General features: G+C 42.0%; 1 protein-coding gene across 1 annotated transcript in view; it reads right to left on the reverse strand.

Annotated features, from left to right (window-relative positions):
- Positions 1-1,871: 1,871 nt before the first annotated feature.
- LOC143925644 (uncharacterized) overlaps positions 1,872-18,188 on the reverse strand; it is a 144,056-nt gene continuing 127,739 nt past the window's right edge. Inside the window, exons 15-18 of the mRNA XM_077450110.1 lie at positions 14,836-14,913; positions 11,120-11,200; positions 7,891-7,939; positions 1,872-2,241 (exon numbers count right to left, since the gene is read on the reverse strand). Of these exons, the coding sequence (XP_077306236.1) occupies positions 1,872-2,241; positions 7,891-7,939; positions 11,120-11,200; positions 14,836-14,913 (578 nt within the window). The remainder of the gene's footprint in view (positions 2,242-7,890; positions 7,940-11,119; positions 11,201-14,835; positions 14,914-18,188) is intronic.

Raw genomic sequence — 18,188 nt, forward strand, 5'->3', positions numbered from 1 at the left:
GGCCTCCTTGTTAAAAGGGGCTTCCAGATTCCAATAAGCCCCCCGCCTGCAGACCCCCACAACCACAACCCAGGGCTGTGGGTAAGAGGCCCCCCCACCCCAAAGCACCCCTCCATGTTGAGAGCATGTGACCTGATATGGTTGACCTGATCTGCTGGTCTACATGCTCAGATAAGGGCCTGGTATGGATTCTAGGGGGGACCCTACACCGTTTTTTTAAACATTTTTCTGTTGCCAGCAATTTTTTTTTGCATTCAGCTGTCAGCGGGGAAGCCCGCTGACAGCTCATGACTCATCTGTTGTTAAGGATGCTGCAACCGGCTTCCCAGACCGATCTTTAACAGCCAGCTTTTCACTGTGCCCTGATTGGGCAAAACTTTGCAGCGCGCAGTACATTGTGGGGATGCTTGGTGGGCAGACATCCCGCAGAGTGCAACGCAACTTGGGGTGTTTTCCGAACAGGCGATGTTCGGGCCGAACTTTTGCTCGGCTTGAACTGTTTGCCCAATTCTAATGGCACTGCATTGTAAGGAGTGCAGTGCTGTGGTATGTATCAGTGCCATTTATTTTCAATGCGCCCCCAGTGCCCTGTTACAGCATTGGGAAATGCAACCACACTGCAGTGTACCACAATATACATGCTGTGCGCTATGGCGAGCTACAATAAAGAAATTATATCTTAATTTTATGCCCCATACACACAGTCGGATTTTCCGCCGGAATATGTGCGATCAGATCATGTTGTTGGAAAATCCAACTGTGTGTGGGGTCTATCGGACTTTTTCTGTCAGATTTTCCGACGCGCAAAGTTTGAGAACAGGATCTAAAATTTTCCGACAACAGAATCCGATGGCGTAAATTCCTACAGTGTGTAGACAAGTCTGACGCACAAAGTGCCACGCATGCTCAGAATAAATTATGAGACGGAAGCTAATGGCTACTGGCTATTGAACTTCCTCTTTATAATCCCGTCGTACGTGTTGTACGTCACTGCGTTCTTGACAATTGGAATTTACAACAACTTTGTGCGACTGAGTGTAGGCAAGACAAGTTTGAGCCAACATCCGTCGGAAAAAATCCAATGGCTTTTGTTGTCGGAATGTCCGACCATGTGTATGGGGCATTAGTGTGTTATGGTGTGCTGCCAGCCCATTCAAAATAATTTGGCTACCTTAGCGCATCTACACTAATGCAATGCGTAGTGTGATTGGGCTTTTAGATGATATCACTAGTAGGCAACCTGTTGAGCACCAGGAGGATAGAATATAGATTTCAGAGCCTGAGAATACTACCCAATGAATCTGATGCCTATATTTCTACATTACTCTTTGATAAGGAAGGTGTGGTAAGTAGGCATTGGCACAAGGGGATTGCTATAAAGTGGAATTACACTTCAAAATAGTATATACAGTATATATTGTTAAAGTAAAACTGAAGGAAAAACTTTTTTTAGTTTTGGATAGAGTTCAAAAGGAATTAGAACACCTGTCAGGCTTTTATTGCCGTCTGTGCCCCCGTTAGGGAGATTCGCCCTCTCTATTTGTTCTGTGCACCATTATCATTGAAAGTGAAAGTAAATCCAAAACTTTGGGTTTTGCCCAAAAAAGTAATAGAGAGGAAATTTCCAAATCGGGACACTAGTTCTGGTGACCTGGGGGTCCCTAAGGAATTCCCTTAATTTGCAGAGATTTTCTTACTTCCTGTTTGGCTATGGGACATGAGGCGAAGGCAAATTTCCCCAATGGGACACAGATGGCAAAAAATAAACTGACAGGGGTTATCTGCTCTGTCCAAAATGAAAAAAAAAAAAGTTTTGCCCATAGTTCTATTTTAATATTTCGACTTTTGTTTAGTTGGTGTACATGGTTTTATCACTCACCTTTATTTTGTACATTTAGGTGATTATTACATAAGAGAGCTTCACACAGCAGACATGATTTAACAGCATCTACAGTGGCCTCCGTACAATAAGCACAGTTCAGCTCTCTGTTCTTTGGCTTTGACCATCTCGGTTTAATAATCCTCGCCACCTCTCGCATGGCACAGTTAACTTTCAGCTTTGGTTTATCTTCAAATTTGTGCTTACAGTTGGGGCATGTATATTTCCCTTGCTGTTGACTGTTCCATGATTTCTCAATACATTTCATGCAGAAATTATGACCACACATCAGGGTTGTAGGGTCAGTAAAAACTTCAAGGCAAACTGAGCACTTCATTTCATTTTCCAGATCAAATGTCATCCTTAAAAAAAAAAAAATCTTAAATTTAGCTCACTCTATTACAACATTGAATCTTATTTTAAAATCATAAAACTTAAGGTTTCCATTTAAACTCTTGTATGTCAATCCGGTGATTCCGGTAATGAGTGCTGGGTGGGCAGGAGATTGTCCAACTCCTCACATACTGTGGATATGTATAGAGAAAGATCCCAAACACTGTACATACACCTAGCAAAGGCATTAGTAAACATGTGAAAGCATCCTCAGCCAGCTTCATCCAAAGCCACTCTCCCAACTCATTTCACCCCACCCATAGGCTTAATCATGGAGCAGGGATGTTCGGGACATCATCACGCATCAAAACATTGCACCATTAATTCATCATTAGGAATTTAAGGAATCTATATAAACTTGTTTTGGGACTGGTTGTGCATTGTATTTTATAATAATTTATTTATACTTGGGCACTTTTTTTTTTTTTTTTTTTGCACGATTGCTTTATGACATTTTTGCAGATGATATTTATAATTTGATTTGTAAGAATTGTTTTATTCATAAAGTATGAGATATTGGCATCACTATTGGGCACGTAGCACGTTGTATAGTATTTAAAAGGACAACACACCCATTTTGGATGATTATACCTACTGTACTTAGTTCAGTTTTGGGCACCAGTTCACAAAAAGGATATCGGGGGAACTGGAGAAAGTGCAGAGAAGGGCAACCAAACTGATAAGAGGCATGGAGGAGTTCAGATATGAGGATTAGAGGAACTGAATCTATTCTCTCTTGAAAAGAGGAGATCGCCATGTATAAATATATAAGGGGATATGATCACCATGCATAGATATATAAGGGGGGATATGATCACCATGTATAAATGCATAAGGGGGGATATGATCTGCATGTATAGATATATAAGAGGGGGTATGATCACCATGTATAAATACATAAGGGGGGGGTATGATCACCATGTATAAATACATAAGGGGGATATGATCACCATATATAAATACATAAGGGGGGATACGATCACCATATAAAAATACATAAGGGTGGATATGATCTCCATGAATAAATACATAAGAGGGGATATGATCACCATGTATAAATATATAAGGGGAGATATGATCTCCATGTATAAATACATAAGGGGGATACAATCACCATGTATAAATATATAAGGGGAGATATGATCTCCATGTATAAATACATAAGGGGGATACAATCACCATGTATAAATACATAAGGGGGGATCCGATCACCATGTAAAAATACATAAGGGGGGATCCGATCACCATGTAAAAATACATAAGGGGGGATATGATCTCCATGAATAAATACATACGGGGGATACGATCACCATGTAAAAATACATAAGGGGGGATATGATCACTATGTATAAATACATAAGTGGTGCATATAGTGAACTTGGTTATAAGTATTTACCAGTATAAAAGGTGAAGAGGAAACTCTTTACGTCTGGAAAAAAAACATAATTATCCTCCACATACGAAAAGGCTTCTTCACAGTAAGAGCTGTGAAAATGTGGAATAAACTTACTCAAGAACTTGTTTTGACCAGCTCAATAGATTCCTAAATGCATAAAAAATAACTGGATACTAACACTTAAGCCTCGTACACCCAATCAGACTGCCAACGGACTTTACCATGGATTTTGGTCCGAATGGGCGTTGGCCTTGAACTTGGTATGTATACACACAGCAGAACATTTTCAGCCTCAACTTTCACCAAATCACGTGGCTTTTCAGCTCTTTTCCGCCACCCTTTGGGCAACTTCTGCTATTATTGTCTGATATTTAGCATTGGTTCTGAGCATGTGTGCTTGTACTTTGGACTTTAGTCCGATGGACTTGTGTACACACGATCAGATTACCCTCCATCGGACATTTGTTGCCGGAAAGTTTGAGAGCATTCACAGCGAACATTTGTGTTATGAAAAACCACAAACAATTGTCCGATGGAGCATACACACGGTCGGATTGTCTGTCGGACCGTTGTTGTCAAAAAGTCAGATCATGTGTATGGGCCTTAAAGGGGAAGTAAACCCATCGATTTAATAGTTTAAAAAAACAGTTACATTTCCGACATGCGGAAATGCTAACTGCCACATTGGTTGTCTTCCCAACCAAACTGTCAAACCATCCAATGGCTGGTGTCATAACTGATCACATGTGCAGCATCATGGCAGTTGAAGATCAAACAAAGTCCAAGATGGCAGCTTCCTTGGCTGAAAGCGATAGGAGGGTTTACTTCCACTTTAAGAAGTAATAACATCAGAGATTGTTGATCCAGGGAATATCTGGTAGCCTTAGGGGATCAGAAAGCATTTTTATTTATCTTGCTGGAGCAAGTTGGACTATGCTTTAAGGTTTTTTTTTCCCTTCCTCTGGATCAACTGTGGGTATAGAATTTTGTATATGGAGGTTTTATAATGTTTTTTTCTAGTATTTAAGTTAGAAGGACCTGCGCCAACCTGGCTAATTTGATGTTTGCTGATTTTTCCTGCCCATGGATGCTAGAAAATTAAATTCATATAAACTCTGCCTCGCTATCCATCAACATAAACTCCACCGCAAGCATTGAAATGATTAGAATATTGTGGGTTTTACATATACATTGTCAATGTTTATAAGCAAGAATTAATTTCATTTTCTTTTAAAATTTTACATCCTTCTAGATCATTTATAAAAATGTACTTATGGTCCCATGATCACTTGTGTCAAGTGAGGAGGACCACAGGGGGGTAAAAGAGCAAGTGACCCTCTGTCAATCTTGAGGCTGGAGCCATCCCCCAAGAAGCTTAGGCATGTCAAGTGGGGGGGGGGGGGAATGTTGCTGACAACATTATAAATAATTATGTTTTTATGACAATGACTGTCATTTTAATAAACCAAACATGCTTTCAACGGGCTTTTCATTACCAATCAGCTCTGGGCAGCCATGGGGCAAAAAAAAAAAAAACTGAAGTTGCGTATGCAGGACACATCACATGTTGGTAATGAGCTCCGCCCACATGTTGCACTTGTGGTTAAGTCACATATTGATGACGTGGCTAACTTATAGGAGAGGAAGGTAGATATTTTCAACCATTTTACTGCTTCAATATATGGCCCATGGTTGTAATGCTGTTATATTTTGCACATACTGTATGGTAAAGCAGATAACAGTGAGCTTACTTACACATTAAGGTCCTTCATATTTTTTCTGAATGTGGGTGGAGAGTAATGTGCGAGCACCAGAGTTTTAAGAATGCACTGTGGTGCAAATGTTGGTATACATCACATATAGAAAACATTTAGGAATGGTGAGGTCCCCCTCATATTATTTCCTCAGCTGGTTGAATGTTTGTATAGTGTTAGGATATTTTTTTTATTAGCGAATGTTAACCCTCATGGTCAAATGCTCTGTTTCTCCTAGAACTGAATGTTAGGTAATATTACATTCAACCGGTGAATGGCAACAAGGAATCTATTAAACACATATTAAAAATATTAGGGCTGTGGAAATTAAAGATTAATTCCTCGATTAATCGATTCATTTTTTTGATCAATCAAAATTCTTTTGATTGATCAAAATTCTTTTGATCGGTACTCACCTCTCCGCCGTCTTCCGTCGGAGATCCGGTGAGTCAGAGATCCGGTGATGTCAAAGACATTAATGTCACCGGACTCCTCCCCCCTTCCCCATGTGCCTCCGTCTGCTTACGAAGGGAAGGGGGGAGGAGTTCGGTGATGTTGAAGTTCTGATTGAGCGTAACGCGTACGGGGGAGGAGCTATGCATGACGTCACCCGCTGCTGTGCTACAGAACTAACATGATTGTCGGCTTTACATGCTGTGTTTTTATCATCTGTATGTGAGCAGTTTGTGTTTGAACACAAAAATTAAATCTTATACTTAAGCGGTGAGCACTTAGATCTTTTCTTTCTACCCATGATCTGGCGTCCTTGCTGAGATCTAAGGAGACCTGAGAGAAGTTTATGGTCCGTGTTAACCCTTTTGATACCCGCTTGCATGACCTCCTGTTTGCACAGGGGTCCATGCAATAAGGTGAGAGTGATTAGTTAGACCGGAGGTGGAGGGATTGTCACGCTACTGTGAAAAAAAAAATTACTTACATCAGTGCTACAGTTTAAAACGTATTTGTGTGAACTGTGAAGTTTAGTCATAGATTGTGGAAACTAACTAGTGTCGTGTGATTGTATATAGTGTATACCACATTTACCACTGACTAATGCAGAGTTGCAATGCAAGGAGATCAGCTAAAAGTAGTTGAATCTGTATGTGTGTTATAATTAATCGGAAAAAAAATTGATTAATCGAACACGAAAATTTTAATCAGTAACAGCCCTAAAAAATATTATGGATATTATTTGTTATGCTTGCACACATGTTGAGACATTCACAAATGGAAGTAGACTCTTAAGTGTTAATTGCTAATGGAATTGGGGCTTCTTTTTTCTTTTTTTTCTTTTTTCTTCTATTTTTGGTCAGCCTGAACACCACCAGCATGTTGAATTTGTTGGGGTGCAATAAATTTGAAACAAAAAAAAAAATATTTTTTATATACTTTTTTTATTTTTCATAAATGTACGTTAATTATATTTATTTAGATTATTTACAGACCCCTAAACCTCAAGTAGCCATCACAATGACAGGACATCATGGTTATACACATGTAACTACACATCCAAGTAGTTACATCCAAGTGGTCCAGTTTGCATCCAGAATGTGCGGTTACATGAGCACGAGGCATCTGTCAGCCTGTCACTGATTTGTACAGAGCTCCTCACAGCCATATGCAAACATACCCGTGACTCTCTGGAGCAGAACTCTGCTCCATGTGTCCATGACACTTATTTCTCTGTGTGTGGGTTTTTTTTATTTTTACAATTTAACATTTTTTTTTAATCTTCAATATTTTTATTTTTTTGCTTTTACATTTATTTTTACATTTTTTACAGCCCTGTTAGGGGGGCTTATGTTTCACTTTTGAGATAGAAAAAAAGAGAATGAGGACACAGAGCCCTCAATCTCCTTCTCCTCTGCAACTGCACTGTATGAATGAACATAAAGTGCTCCCTGTTCATTCACAAACTAAAGACATAGAAAACTATGCTTTACTATGCTTTCGTTATAAATGATCACAAGAGTAATCAATACTGATCACTTACTGTGTTCATACATTCAGGAAGGAAAGGGGTCACTAAACATGAGAGCATGTTCACCATCCCCTGCTCTCTTCCCTGAAACTCCCTCCCTCATGTGCCCATAGCTGCTGAAAGCTGGTGGGGAGAGATTTGAGTGGTGAAGGGGAAGCCTGCAGAGGAATTCGGAGGACACAGGGAGCAGGGGGGACAAGAGCAGGCACACAGAGCAGCCGTGGGAACACGAGGTGCATTATGGGAAGGATCGGCCACTAATTACACCTGTTCTTTTATTCAGCAGTGTCTGGGGGACAGTTCTGCTATAAGTTCATGGTCACTGAAGCAGCCATGAGCTTATAGCAAAGGAGGAATGCAACCAATGTGAGTCATATTCACTTGGCTAGTTGAAAGCACTTCTGTGCCTCCATATGCCTTGCCTTGCGTAAGAAAACCATAACTGCCTGATACCACACAAAGACTGGATAGATCTGTAAGATCTTACCTGCACGACGGTGTATTCTCTTTCTTAGAAGACACTCGATGTTTAGGTCCTGGAAATTAAAATAAAAAATATTAACAAAATATTTAGCTTTTATGGTGCTCTACTTTGCTATAGTGTCACATCACTAATTACTTTAAACCCTCATTCCTGCAGCTTCATCTTTCCTAACAGTCACAATTAAGCATCAAAATAAATCTGCCAGCTAACAAATTCTTACCCCCCACCCCCGACTCAATCAAGAGATGCCATGCAAAAAGACTAATCGCTACACATAAAACCATTGCGGACATAATTATCTATCGATCGATCAATCAATATATCTATCTGTCGCAGTGCAAAATAATATAGCAGACACTAAAAACTTCCTACCAGAGAAGAGCCACTAGAATAATTAAGCCCTCCTTGCCATCTTAATGGTGTGCTGACTTATTGCTGCCCCAAAAACATTCACTGTCCCTCTACCAGTGCCATCATCCATGCCATCCGTCTTTGCTTGCAGTATTATTACTGTCTAGGGAAAGTAGTGATATGGTTTATAGGACAAAAATTCAGGCGCTCAAAAGATAAAATAACTTTAGTCTATCTGATGCCTTTAAACTCAGAGGGTAAGCTAGCAATTCTTCATAGTGTGCCTTTACACTGAAATTAGCAATTGATTTAGCGAGCTATTTGAAAGTGCTCCCCTTTTCTAGCCACCTTTATATTTTCAAGGCCCTAGCATAGGCCCATTTTCCATTCTCTGGGATGGGATTCTCAAGATGATGGTCCCCCCACCCAGGCGGAAGATCTGAGATGCAAAATACTCTTCACAGATATGCTGTGCGTCCCTGTTCTCCATTTCAGGGACGAATCATGGCTGAATCTTTGCCTGAATTCAGCCCTGAAACTGAGCCAACGACGCACAACGTTTTTGTGCTCCATAGAGAGCTGTTCACATTCCATTGCTATGCAAATTGGATGTGGGGGAAAACCCAGCTTCAAACCTCCCAGTAATTGGCCAGGCTAAACTATTCATAACTCACAATATAGTTTCTTCTAGCTCTATCTACTGGGGGACACTCAGCAAGAGACAGAAGCAAACAATATTCTGAGCTTAGGGAAAGTCAACAAATGAAGAAAACAATAGCAATCAGAGATTAAGTTTGGTTACAGCCTAGCTGTCCAATAAGTTTAGACTAGTGGCAGGGCCGTTTTTAAGGCAGGGCAAAAGGGGCAGCTGCCCTGGGCCCTGTCATTGTTGTGGGGCCCAAAGCAGCTGCCCCATACGTGCCAACTATCCTGGTTTAAATTCCCTTGTCCCTTAAGGTTTTAGTCCCGTGCTGTATCCCAATATCTCAGTGTGAAGTTCTGCTACTAATGCTGCCCAGCTCTGCCCTATTGTTGTGTACAGACGACTCACCTGCAGACCCTGTTTTTACATGTAAATTACTGGCATTCATATGTAAATAGCAGTGACATTCATAGGTAAATAAAGGTGGCATTTATACATTAATAGCAGCGGCCAGCGGCATTGATATGTATACCATGCCCCCCTGAGGTCATATTCACAGTAATCTCTAGCAACCAGTCAACAAGAAGAAATCATGTGCTGTAACCTCTAGCAACTAATCGGTGAGCCATAATATGTGCTGTAACCTCTAGCAACCAGTCAGTGAGCGGTAATGATACACTGTAAGCTCTGGCAACCAATCGCAATAGCTGTCTGATCTGATTCAGTAAACTGATTTTGAGTCTAGCTGCTATTTATTGTATGTCTCAGAGCAGGTGGAGAGCGAAAACTGCATGGGGGGGGGGCCCAAGAAAAATTTTGCCCAGGGTCCAATCAATATTAAAAACGGCCATGACTAGTGGTACTCCAGCTTTGGCAGGGTTGCTACACATATGCAGTCTATATATATCCAAATGAAGGGTTGCAGAAAATTTCCAGATGACTCTCTTAAACATATATCCGCTTCTTGTTGATTTGATGAACATGAAATTGTAAGCATCTGGTTACCAACTCATGTGCTTTCCTTTATGCTCATTCACATAGGTTTGTGAAGTCCATTCTTCTTGTGATTCTGGTAAAGGCACAGTTCACTCTATGGGGCTTCGCCCACTTCTTCCAAACATTAACATGCAAGGGGTAAACCCTGTGGTTTCATGCACAGTTTTTTTGTACATCACACAATCTCAGGGATTTATTCTGCCCATCTTCCCCTTTTTCTTGCCGCCAGGGTCCTTGGCATCAGTAGCAGGGTATGGTTCTGATGCTCACGTTACATTTCCTTGGGGGTGGTGTGCAACCTCTGGACATTTTACAACTTGCACAACTCTGAGGACAATAGTCCTTCAAAACAAGCACCCTGCTCTGTGTTGATCTGTCATGAGCAAATATGTGTTTCTATAAATTACCTCCATGCGGCATGACACTGACACTGTCTCCTCAGCTGTCATGTAAGCCATCACTACAAAGGGAGGCAAAAGGGTATAGATTGTACTGGAGCATGCTGTTCTCCTGCTTTCACTGAGACATGCTTCTTACAGTTGTATCAAACAACTAGGGCAGTAGTCTTGTCTTTGGGCCTACTCTAAGCCCTTGTACACACGGTCGGATATTCCGATGGACAATGTCCGATAGGACCGTTTTGCCGGATAATCCGACAGTGTGTGGGCTCCATTGGACTGTTTCCATCGGGGTATCTGACGGACCAAGTTTTCCAACTTGTCTATAAAACTTTCTGACAACATGCTCCGATCGGACTTTGTCCGATCATGTGTAGAGAATTCCAATCGGACAAAGTGCTACGCATGCTCAGATCAAATTCCTAGACCAAAGCTATTGGCTAGTCCCGTCGTAACGAAATAAGGTCATGACGTTAAGGACGATCGGATTTTCTGACAAATTTGTCTGACTGTGTGTATGCAACAGTTTCGGAAAAAATCCTTCGGACAAAATCCGTCCGATTTGGTTGTCGAAATGGCCGACCGTGTGCATAAGGGCTAAGGTTTTCTGGGTCATATATTCTTGCATTTACTATTTTCTTTTCTGGAATTTTCTACTTGACATATTTTATTTTACTTACTTTTGTAATATTCATTGTCCTCAATAAAAATGATTAAAAGTGAAAAATGGCATTAGAATATAAATGAAGGACAAGGGAAGGCAAAAATTGAAGTGGCAACTGGAAAATGTGCAGATGAAATATATAAATGTGCTCCATAGTAATAATGCGTTTAACGTATTTACCTGTCTGGAAAGCTGAAGTTGGCTCACTTTGGTCAGAGTTGGCCTTCTCATCCACCTGGAAATCAAAATCTTGACTACTTCCTGTTTAATAAATGTAAAAGCTAGTGATACAAAATGTACAGTATAGATAGCTTGTACTGCAGACTTCAGACTGTATGGATGCAGCAATTAAAAGTTAAGCCTAAGCCCATGTACACACGGTCGGAGATTCCGACAACCAAATCCGTCGGATTTTGTCCGTTGGATTATGTCCGATGGATTTTGTCCGAAACTGTTGTATACACACGGTCGGACAAAGTTGGTGGAAAATCCAATCGTTCAGAACGTGATGACGTTATTTCGTTACAACGGGACTACCATCAGGTTAGTAGCCAATAGCTTTGATGTAGGAATTTGATCTGAGCATGCGTGGCACTTTGTCCGATCGGAATTCTCTACACATGATCGGAGTATGTCCAATCGGAGCATTTTGTCTGAAAATTTTACCAACAAGTTGGAAAACTTGGTCCGTCGGATATTCCGACGGAAACAGTCCGATGGAGACCACACACAGTCGGAATATCCGACAAAATGGTCCGATAGGAAACATTCCGTCGGAATCTCCGTCCGTGTGTACTAGGGGTAACTGTGCTTTTAAGTGAGGAAACATTTTAATTTAACCCTGTCACAAACTTTGCCAAATAACACTTCAAAAACTGGTTGGGAACCAGTTAAGTTCAGCTCATGATAAATAGGGGCAAACACAAAAGTGTTGTGTTCATAATTTTGCTCAGTGTATGTTAAATAAAGCAATATGGCCCTCATTAACCAACAGGGGGGCTCAGGAGGTGGGAGAGGATGAGGCCAGACTTGAGATTTGGACATTGACCAGCTGCTGATAGCTCTGGGTCTGCTGGTTGTTCTGACATGCAGTATTCACTGAAGGCCACCTCTGCTTATGCAATTTATTAATATGCAGAGTTTAAACCACTTCAACCCCAGAAGGTTTTAGCCCTTCCTGACCAGAGCACTTTTACAATTCGGCACTGCGTCGATTTAACTGACAATTGCGCGGTCATTCGACGCTGTAACCAAACAAAATTTACGTCCTTTTTTTCCCCACAAATAGAGTTTTCTTTTTGTGATATCTGATCACCTGTGCGGTTTTTATTTTTTGTGCTGTAAACTTTTGAAAATGTTGAAAACAAAAACCCAATCATTTTAATTTAATTTTAATTTTAACTTTTTTTTGGGACCATTGCCATTTATGCAGCGATCAGTGCTATAAAATTCCACTGATTACTGTGTAAATGTCACTCACAGGGAAGGAGTTAACACTAGGGGGTGATCAAGGGGTTAACCATGTGTTCCCTCAGCATGTTCTAACTGTGCGGGGATGTGAGTGACTAGGAGAGAAGCGATATCGACTAGTCAAAGCCCAGACCTCAATCCAATAGAAAATCTGTGGTCAGACTTAAAGATTGAGAAAGATTACGAATTTAACGTGTATTTTCACAGGGTGACACTGTGGATACACAGGTAGCAGTGTGCCATCGTCTCAACAATAGATATATAGAAAATGAAGGCTAGAAAAGTGGACTTTAAAGGCACATGAGTAGACCATATAAAAGTAATTATAGTTTTTTTTTTTTAAAGAAAATATTAAAAAAAGGTGAATTATTACATATACCGTATTTATCGGTGTATAACACGCACCCCAAGTTTAGGAGGGAATTTTAAGGAAAAAAACTTTTAAGCCGCGTACACACGGGCGGACTGTCTGGCCAACTTAGTCCGTCGAAACACATTTCAGCGGACAGTCCGCTCGTGTGTGGGCTTCAGCGGACTTTTTCAGCGTGCAGTCTGGCGGACTAAGTATTTCGGAATTTCCGTAATATTGTCCGTCGTACTTTGGTTTCAGCGGACAATCCGCTCGTGAGTAGGCTATTTCGACGGACTAAGTATGGCGCATGCTCAGAAAAGATTTACACGGCGAAAGGTTGCATTGCTGTGTATTCGACTTCCTATTTCTAGTCCCGTCGTACGTGCTGTACACGTCATCGCGCAAACTTTTCGACGGACTGTTTTGCATCCGTGTGTGGTCAAGTCCGTTCATTCGAAAGTAGGATGGACTGTCCGTCGGATTGTCTGACGGACTAAGTTGGCCATACAGTCCACCCGTGTGTACGCGGCTTTAGGAGGAAAAAAAACCTTACATTTAAATGCCCATCTGCAGCCTTGTCCACCATTGCAGCCTTGTCAGTTTCATTTGCAGCCTTGTCAGGTAGCCTTGTCCACCAGTGCAGCCTTGTCAGTTTTTTTTTAAAATACCGCCGCCGAGATACAGACCCGGATGTCCTGTGTATCTCGGCGGCACGCGGTAGTTCTCGGCGGCCTCAGGCCCCCTTCGGCTCTTTTTGGCAGCTTTTGGCTGCCTTTGGCCATTCTCTGCAGCTTTCCGCCGCCTTCGGCCGTTCTCGGCAGCTTTCCGCTACCGAGAACGGCTGGAAGCTGGCGAGAACGGCCTAAGGCAGCCGAAAGCTGGCGAGAACGGCCGAAGGCGGCCGAAAGCCGCCAAGAAGAGCAGAACGGTGGGCGAAAGCCGCCGAGAATGGCCGAAGGCGGCGGAAAGCTGCCGAGAAGAGCAGAACGGTAGGTGAAAGCCGCCGAGAATGGCCGAAGGCGGTGGAAAGCTGCCGAGAAGAGCCGAAGGCGGGTGAAAGCCGCCAAGAAGAGCCAAAGGTGGGCGAAAGCCACCGAGAATGGCCGAAGGCAGCTTAAAGCTGCCGAGAAGAGCCAAAGGTGGCTGAAAGCCAGGGGGTCGGCGTATAACACGCACCCACTTGCTTTTAAGGGGAAAAAAGTATGTGTTATACGCCGATAAATACGGTAGATATATATAAAATTCATGAAACTAATTATTTACCTTCCAATAAGTCTGACACCATTTATGTTTATATAAAGTACCCTACTTATCTTTGTGCTCCTGAAGAAGCGTATCCCTTCACGCAACCTGTAGAGCGAATAAGAAAATATTTTGTGCCTGGATTCACATACTGACCCATACTAGTCTACATCCCTATTTGGTTACTACTATTGGAACTTCAACCATTGCACCTTTGGATGTATAATTGTAATTCTTTATTGTGAAAGTGGTGTCAGAATCTGTGTGTGGGTTATACAATATTAGTTTCATGAATTTTATATATATCTATATGTAATAATTCCCCTTTTTTTATATTTTCCTACAAAATAAAAAATGTATTACTTTTATATGGTCTACCCATGTGCCTTTAAAGTCCACTTTTCTAGCCTTCAGTTTCTACAGACTTAAAGATTGCTGTTCACAAGCGCAAACCATCCAACTTGAATGAGCTGGAGTAGTTTTGCAAGGAGGAGGAATGGGGAAAAATCCCAGTGGTAAGATGTGGCAAGCTCATGGAGACTTATTCAAAGCGGCTTGGAGCTGTGATAGGAGGCAAAAGGTGTCTCTACAAAGTATTGACTTTAGGGGGGTGAATAGTTATGCACATTGACTTTTTCTGTTATTTTGTCCTATTTTTTGTTTGCTTCACAATAAATAAAAAAATATCTTCAAAGTTGTGGGCATATTCTGTAAATTAAATGATGCAAATCCTCAAACAATCCATGTTAATTCCAGGCTGTGAGGCAACAAAACACGAAAAATGCCAAGGGGGGTTAATACTTTTGCAGGGCACTGTATGCAATAAACTCACCTGGCTGTAGGGCAATACTCTCATCTGTCAGTTTGGAGGCTGCAGCCTCACCTTCACAGAAATCTTGTTTGATGATGCCTAAAGAAGAACACATATGGAAATAAAAAATTTTTGGTTCAGAAAGTGCTTAAACTGAAAGGAACATTTTACATCTGTATCAAGAAGGAACATCTGGGAAAATAAATGTACTGAAATATTCCATAGACTCCAAGAAGGGTTAAACCTTCGGACAAGATTAACCACTTCAGCCCCGGAAGGATTTACCCCCTTAATGACCAGAGCATTTTTGCAATATGGCGCTGCGTCGCTTTAACTGACAATTGTGCCGTTGTATCCAAACAAAATTGACGTCCTTTTGTTTCTACAAAAAGAGCATTCATTTGGTGGGATTTGATCACCTCTGCATTTTTTTGTTTTTGTTTTTTCAACTATAAACAAAAAAAGACTTACAATTTTGAAAAAAAAAACAATATTTTTTACTTTCTGCTATACTACATATTAAAAAAAATTATAATAAAAAAAAAGTCTTCATCTGTTTAGGCCCATATGTATTCTTCTAAATATTTCTGGTAAAAAAAATTGTAATAAGCATTTATTGATTGGCTTGGGCAAAAGTAGCGTCTACAAACTATGGGAAAGATTTAGGGACTTTTTATTGTTTTATTGTTTTTACTAGTAATGGCGGGGATCAGTGATTTTTAGCAGGACTTCGACATTGCAGCGGACAAATCTGGCCCTAAGTGAGACTTTTTGGTGACCAGTGACACCAATACAGTGATCAGTGCTATAAAAATGCACTGATCACTGTACAAATGGCACTGGCAGGGAAAGGGTTAACACTAGTGGTGATCAAAGGCTTAAGTGTTCCCTAGGGAGGTGCTTTCTAACTGTCATGGGGACAGACTGACTGAGAGTAGAGAGAGATCGCTGCTCCTGATTACTAGGAACATCTGATTTCTCTCTTCCCCTTTCAGAACGGGGATCCGCCTTGTTTACATAGGCAGATCCCTATTCTGCCTCTTTACCGCGATCACAAGTGGCTGGCAGAGTCCACCAGACCCACAGATGTGCGACCATAGTAACTAATCCATGGACCGACATACAGGCGGGCCGCCCTGCCACAGTATATGTGTGGTGGGTAGTCCAGAAGTGGTTAATGATACTTTATGTAAACCCAGGGGTCCATTTAAATAGCAGCAGTATCTTTCAACAATATTTTAAAGCAGAGCGCTGAGCTTTATAAATATGCACTGCACTCTCTGGGTTTTGGGAGTCTAAAACTGGTGGCATACAATAAAAATGAATGGGAGAAAAAATAACAAAAAAAAATGTTTTTCCACTTTTTGCGGTATATTCCTTAAAGATTCTCCTCCAAGGTGTCCAGGAGGGGGTACTGCTTGAGGGTTAGGAGCTTACAGTAAATTGTGAACTGTTTTTAGGGAGCCCCTAACCAGCTTACTGTACATGCGGGTAAAAGAGTAATAATAAATACATCACAAAAATAAACGTAGTATTATACTTTTTTTTAAGTATTATCTACCTTTCCAGGGACCAGTGACGTCTGAAGATGTCCCACAACATCTGTTTCTGTGTTCCTTGTGCTTCTAATGACTTTTACCTCCATACATTCTAGTGACCTCTTCACTCTTGTCCCTCCAGCAGCCCTTGCGCGCCTGTGCCTGTGCCTGCACTGCCCCTACACTACTGTGGCCTTTGGTGAACCCCGTGTCTCCAGTGCCCCCACGCTTACTAGAAGATGTATCGTATCTGCTGCACTCCTTACAGGCTCATACACAGATCGTGTAGGGTGCTGTAGTGGATTGGTGGAAGGTGCCACCATACAATCTGGAAAATAAAGATCTTTACCAGCACACATTGGTATAGTGATAATATTGTCTGTTATTTATATAATGCAACAAGCGTCACAGGCTGATGTTTTGGGGCCCCGCATAAACCCTTTTCAAGGCAGAGAGATGCACTAATATGAGAATTATTTCTTAAATATTTAAACTTTGTGCCTCATGTTAGTGCCTCACTGCAGGTGTGCTGGTAAAAAACGTTATTTTCCTGTGCCTCCAGTGGCTGCTGTTTCTCCAGTGACCTTTGTGTGTTCCTGTGTCCCCAGTGACTCTTGTGCATCCTGTGTAACCCAGTGACCCCAGAGTATCCAGTGTCATCTAGTGACCCCAGAGCATCCTGTGTCATGCTGGGGCCCAAGGGCCACTGATAAGGGGGTACCACCAGCCCTCTTGTATGGGGCCCAGGCCCCATCAGTTCAGCAGGGGGGGCCCAGGTAGCAGGAGGAATTGCATCATAGACAGAAGGGGGTGACCAGTGCGGCGGGGGGATTATAGGAGTCAATCCCCTGTAATTGTTTCACTGCCCCAACTAAAAGCTAACTTTATCTCCTCTGCCTCCAACCAGCTTTCAGCTGCTGCAGTGGGGAACTATAGGGGGTCTGTTCTAGTAAATTCCCTCCACCACACCGATCACCCCTCCTGTGGATAATTTACTTCCCCCTGCTGCCGGACCCCCCTGTGTGCCCCTCCTGAAACAATGGCAGCTTTTTCTCCTCTCTCTCCTGCCAGCTGCTGCAGAGAATGGGGGAACGCCTCAGGATGTAGAGCGGGTCAGGTAGGCTGTACGGGACCCTATGATTTCTAACAGCAGCCCTGTCTGACCCTAGTTTGCACTGAGCACCTCCAAGACACCTGCCTCTCTACACAACCCTGGTTACACTACTGTAGCCCTGTCCATGATAATCTGCCTCCACCAGAGAGGGTCATGTGAATCAAGTTGTGTCTATTTCACATAGCTTAGTCATAGAAAGACACTTATATCTGTGTAATTACTGTAGCTAATAACAGTTACTTAGGGTTGCCACCTGTCCAGGTTTCACCCAGACAATCCAGGTTTTAAATTATGTGCCCGGAGTTCAGGCTGCCTGAGACCAAGGCACATTATCCAGAACTGCCAAGCAGGGGCACCACTAACACTGCACCAGTAATAATGATCCACGTCTCTCCCGCATCTCTTCCTGGTTGTCTGGGTTTCCACTCAGCCATCTCGGTCCCCACTGGCTGCCAGTCTCACACAGCAAAGCAGACCGTAGACGCCTCCCCCTCCTCAGCTCTGTTTGCATGTAAACAGATAGGAGGAGGAGGCGGGGAAGAGAGACACTGCTCTGCATGAGCTGTACTGGTCTGAGCCCTGTACTAAGTTTATTATATTGTAGAGTGACCAAGAAGAGGGCAAGTTAAAAAAAGATACAGTGGTGTGAAAAAGTGTTTGCCCCCTTCCTCATTTCCTGTTCCTTTGCATGTTTGTCACACTTAAGTGTTTCGGAACATCAA

This window comes from Lithobates pipiens, unplaced genomic scaffold, assembly GCF_037356315.1.
Source record: "Lithobates pipiens isolate NorthernLeopardFrog02 unplaced genomic scaffold, aLitPip1_a1.2 Scaffold_22, whole genome shotgun sequence".
Classification (NCBI taxonomy): domain Eukaryota; kingdom Metazoa; phylum Chordata; class Amphibia; order Anura; family Ranidae; genus Lithobates; species Lithobates pipiens.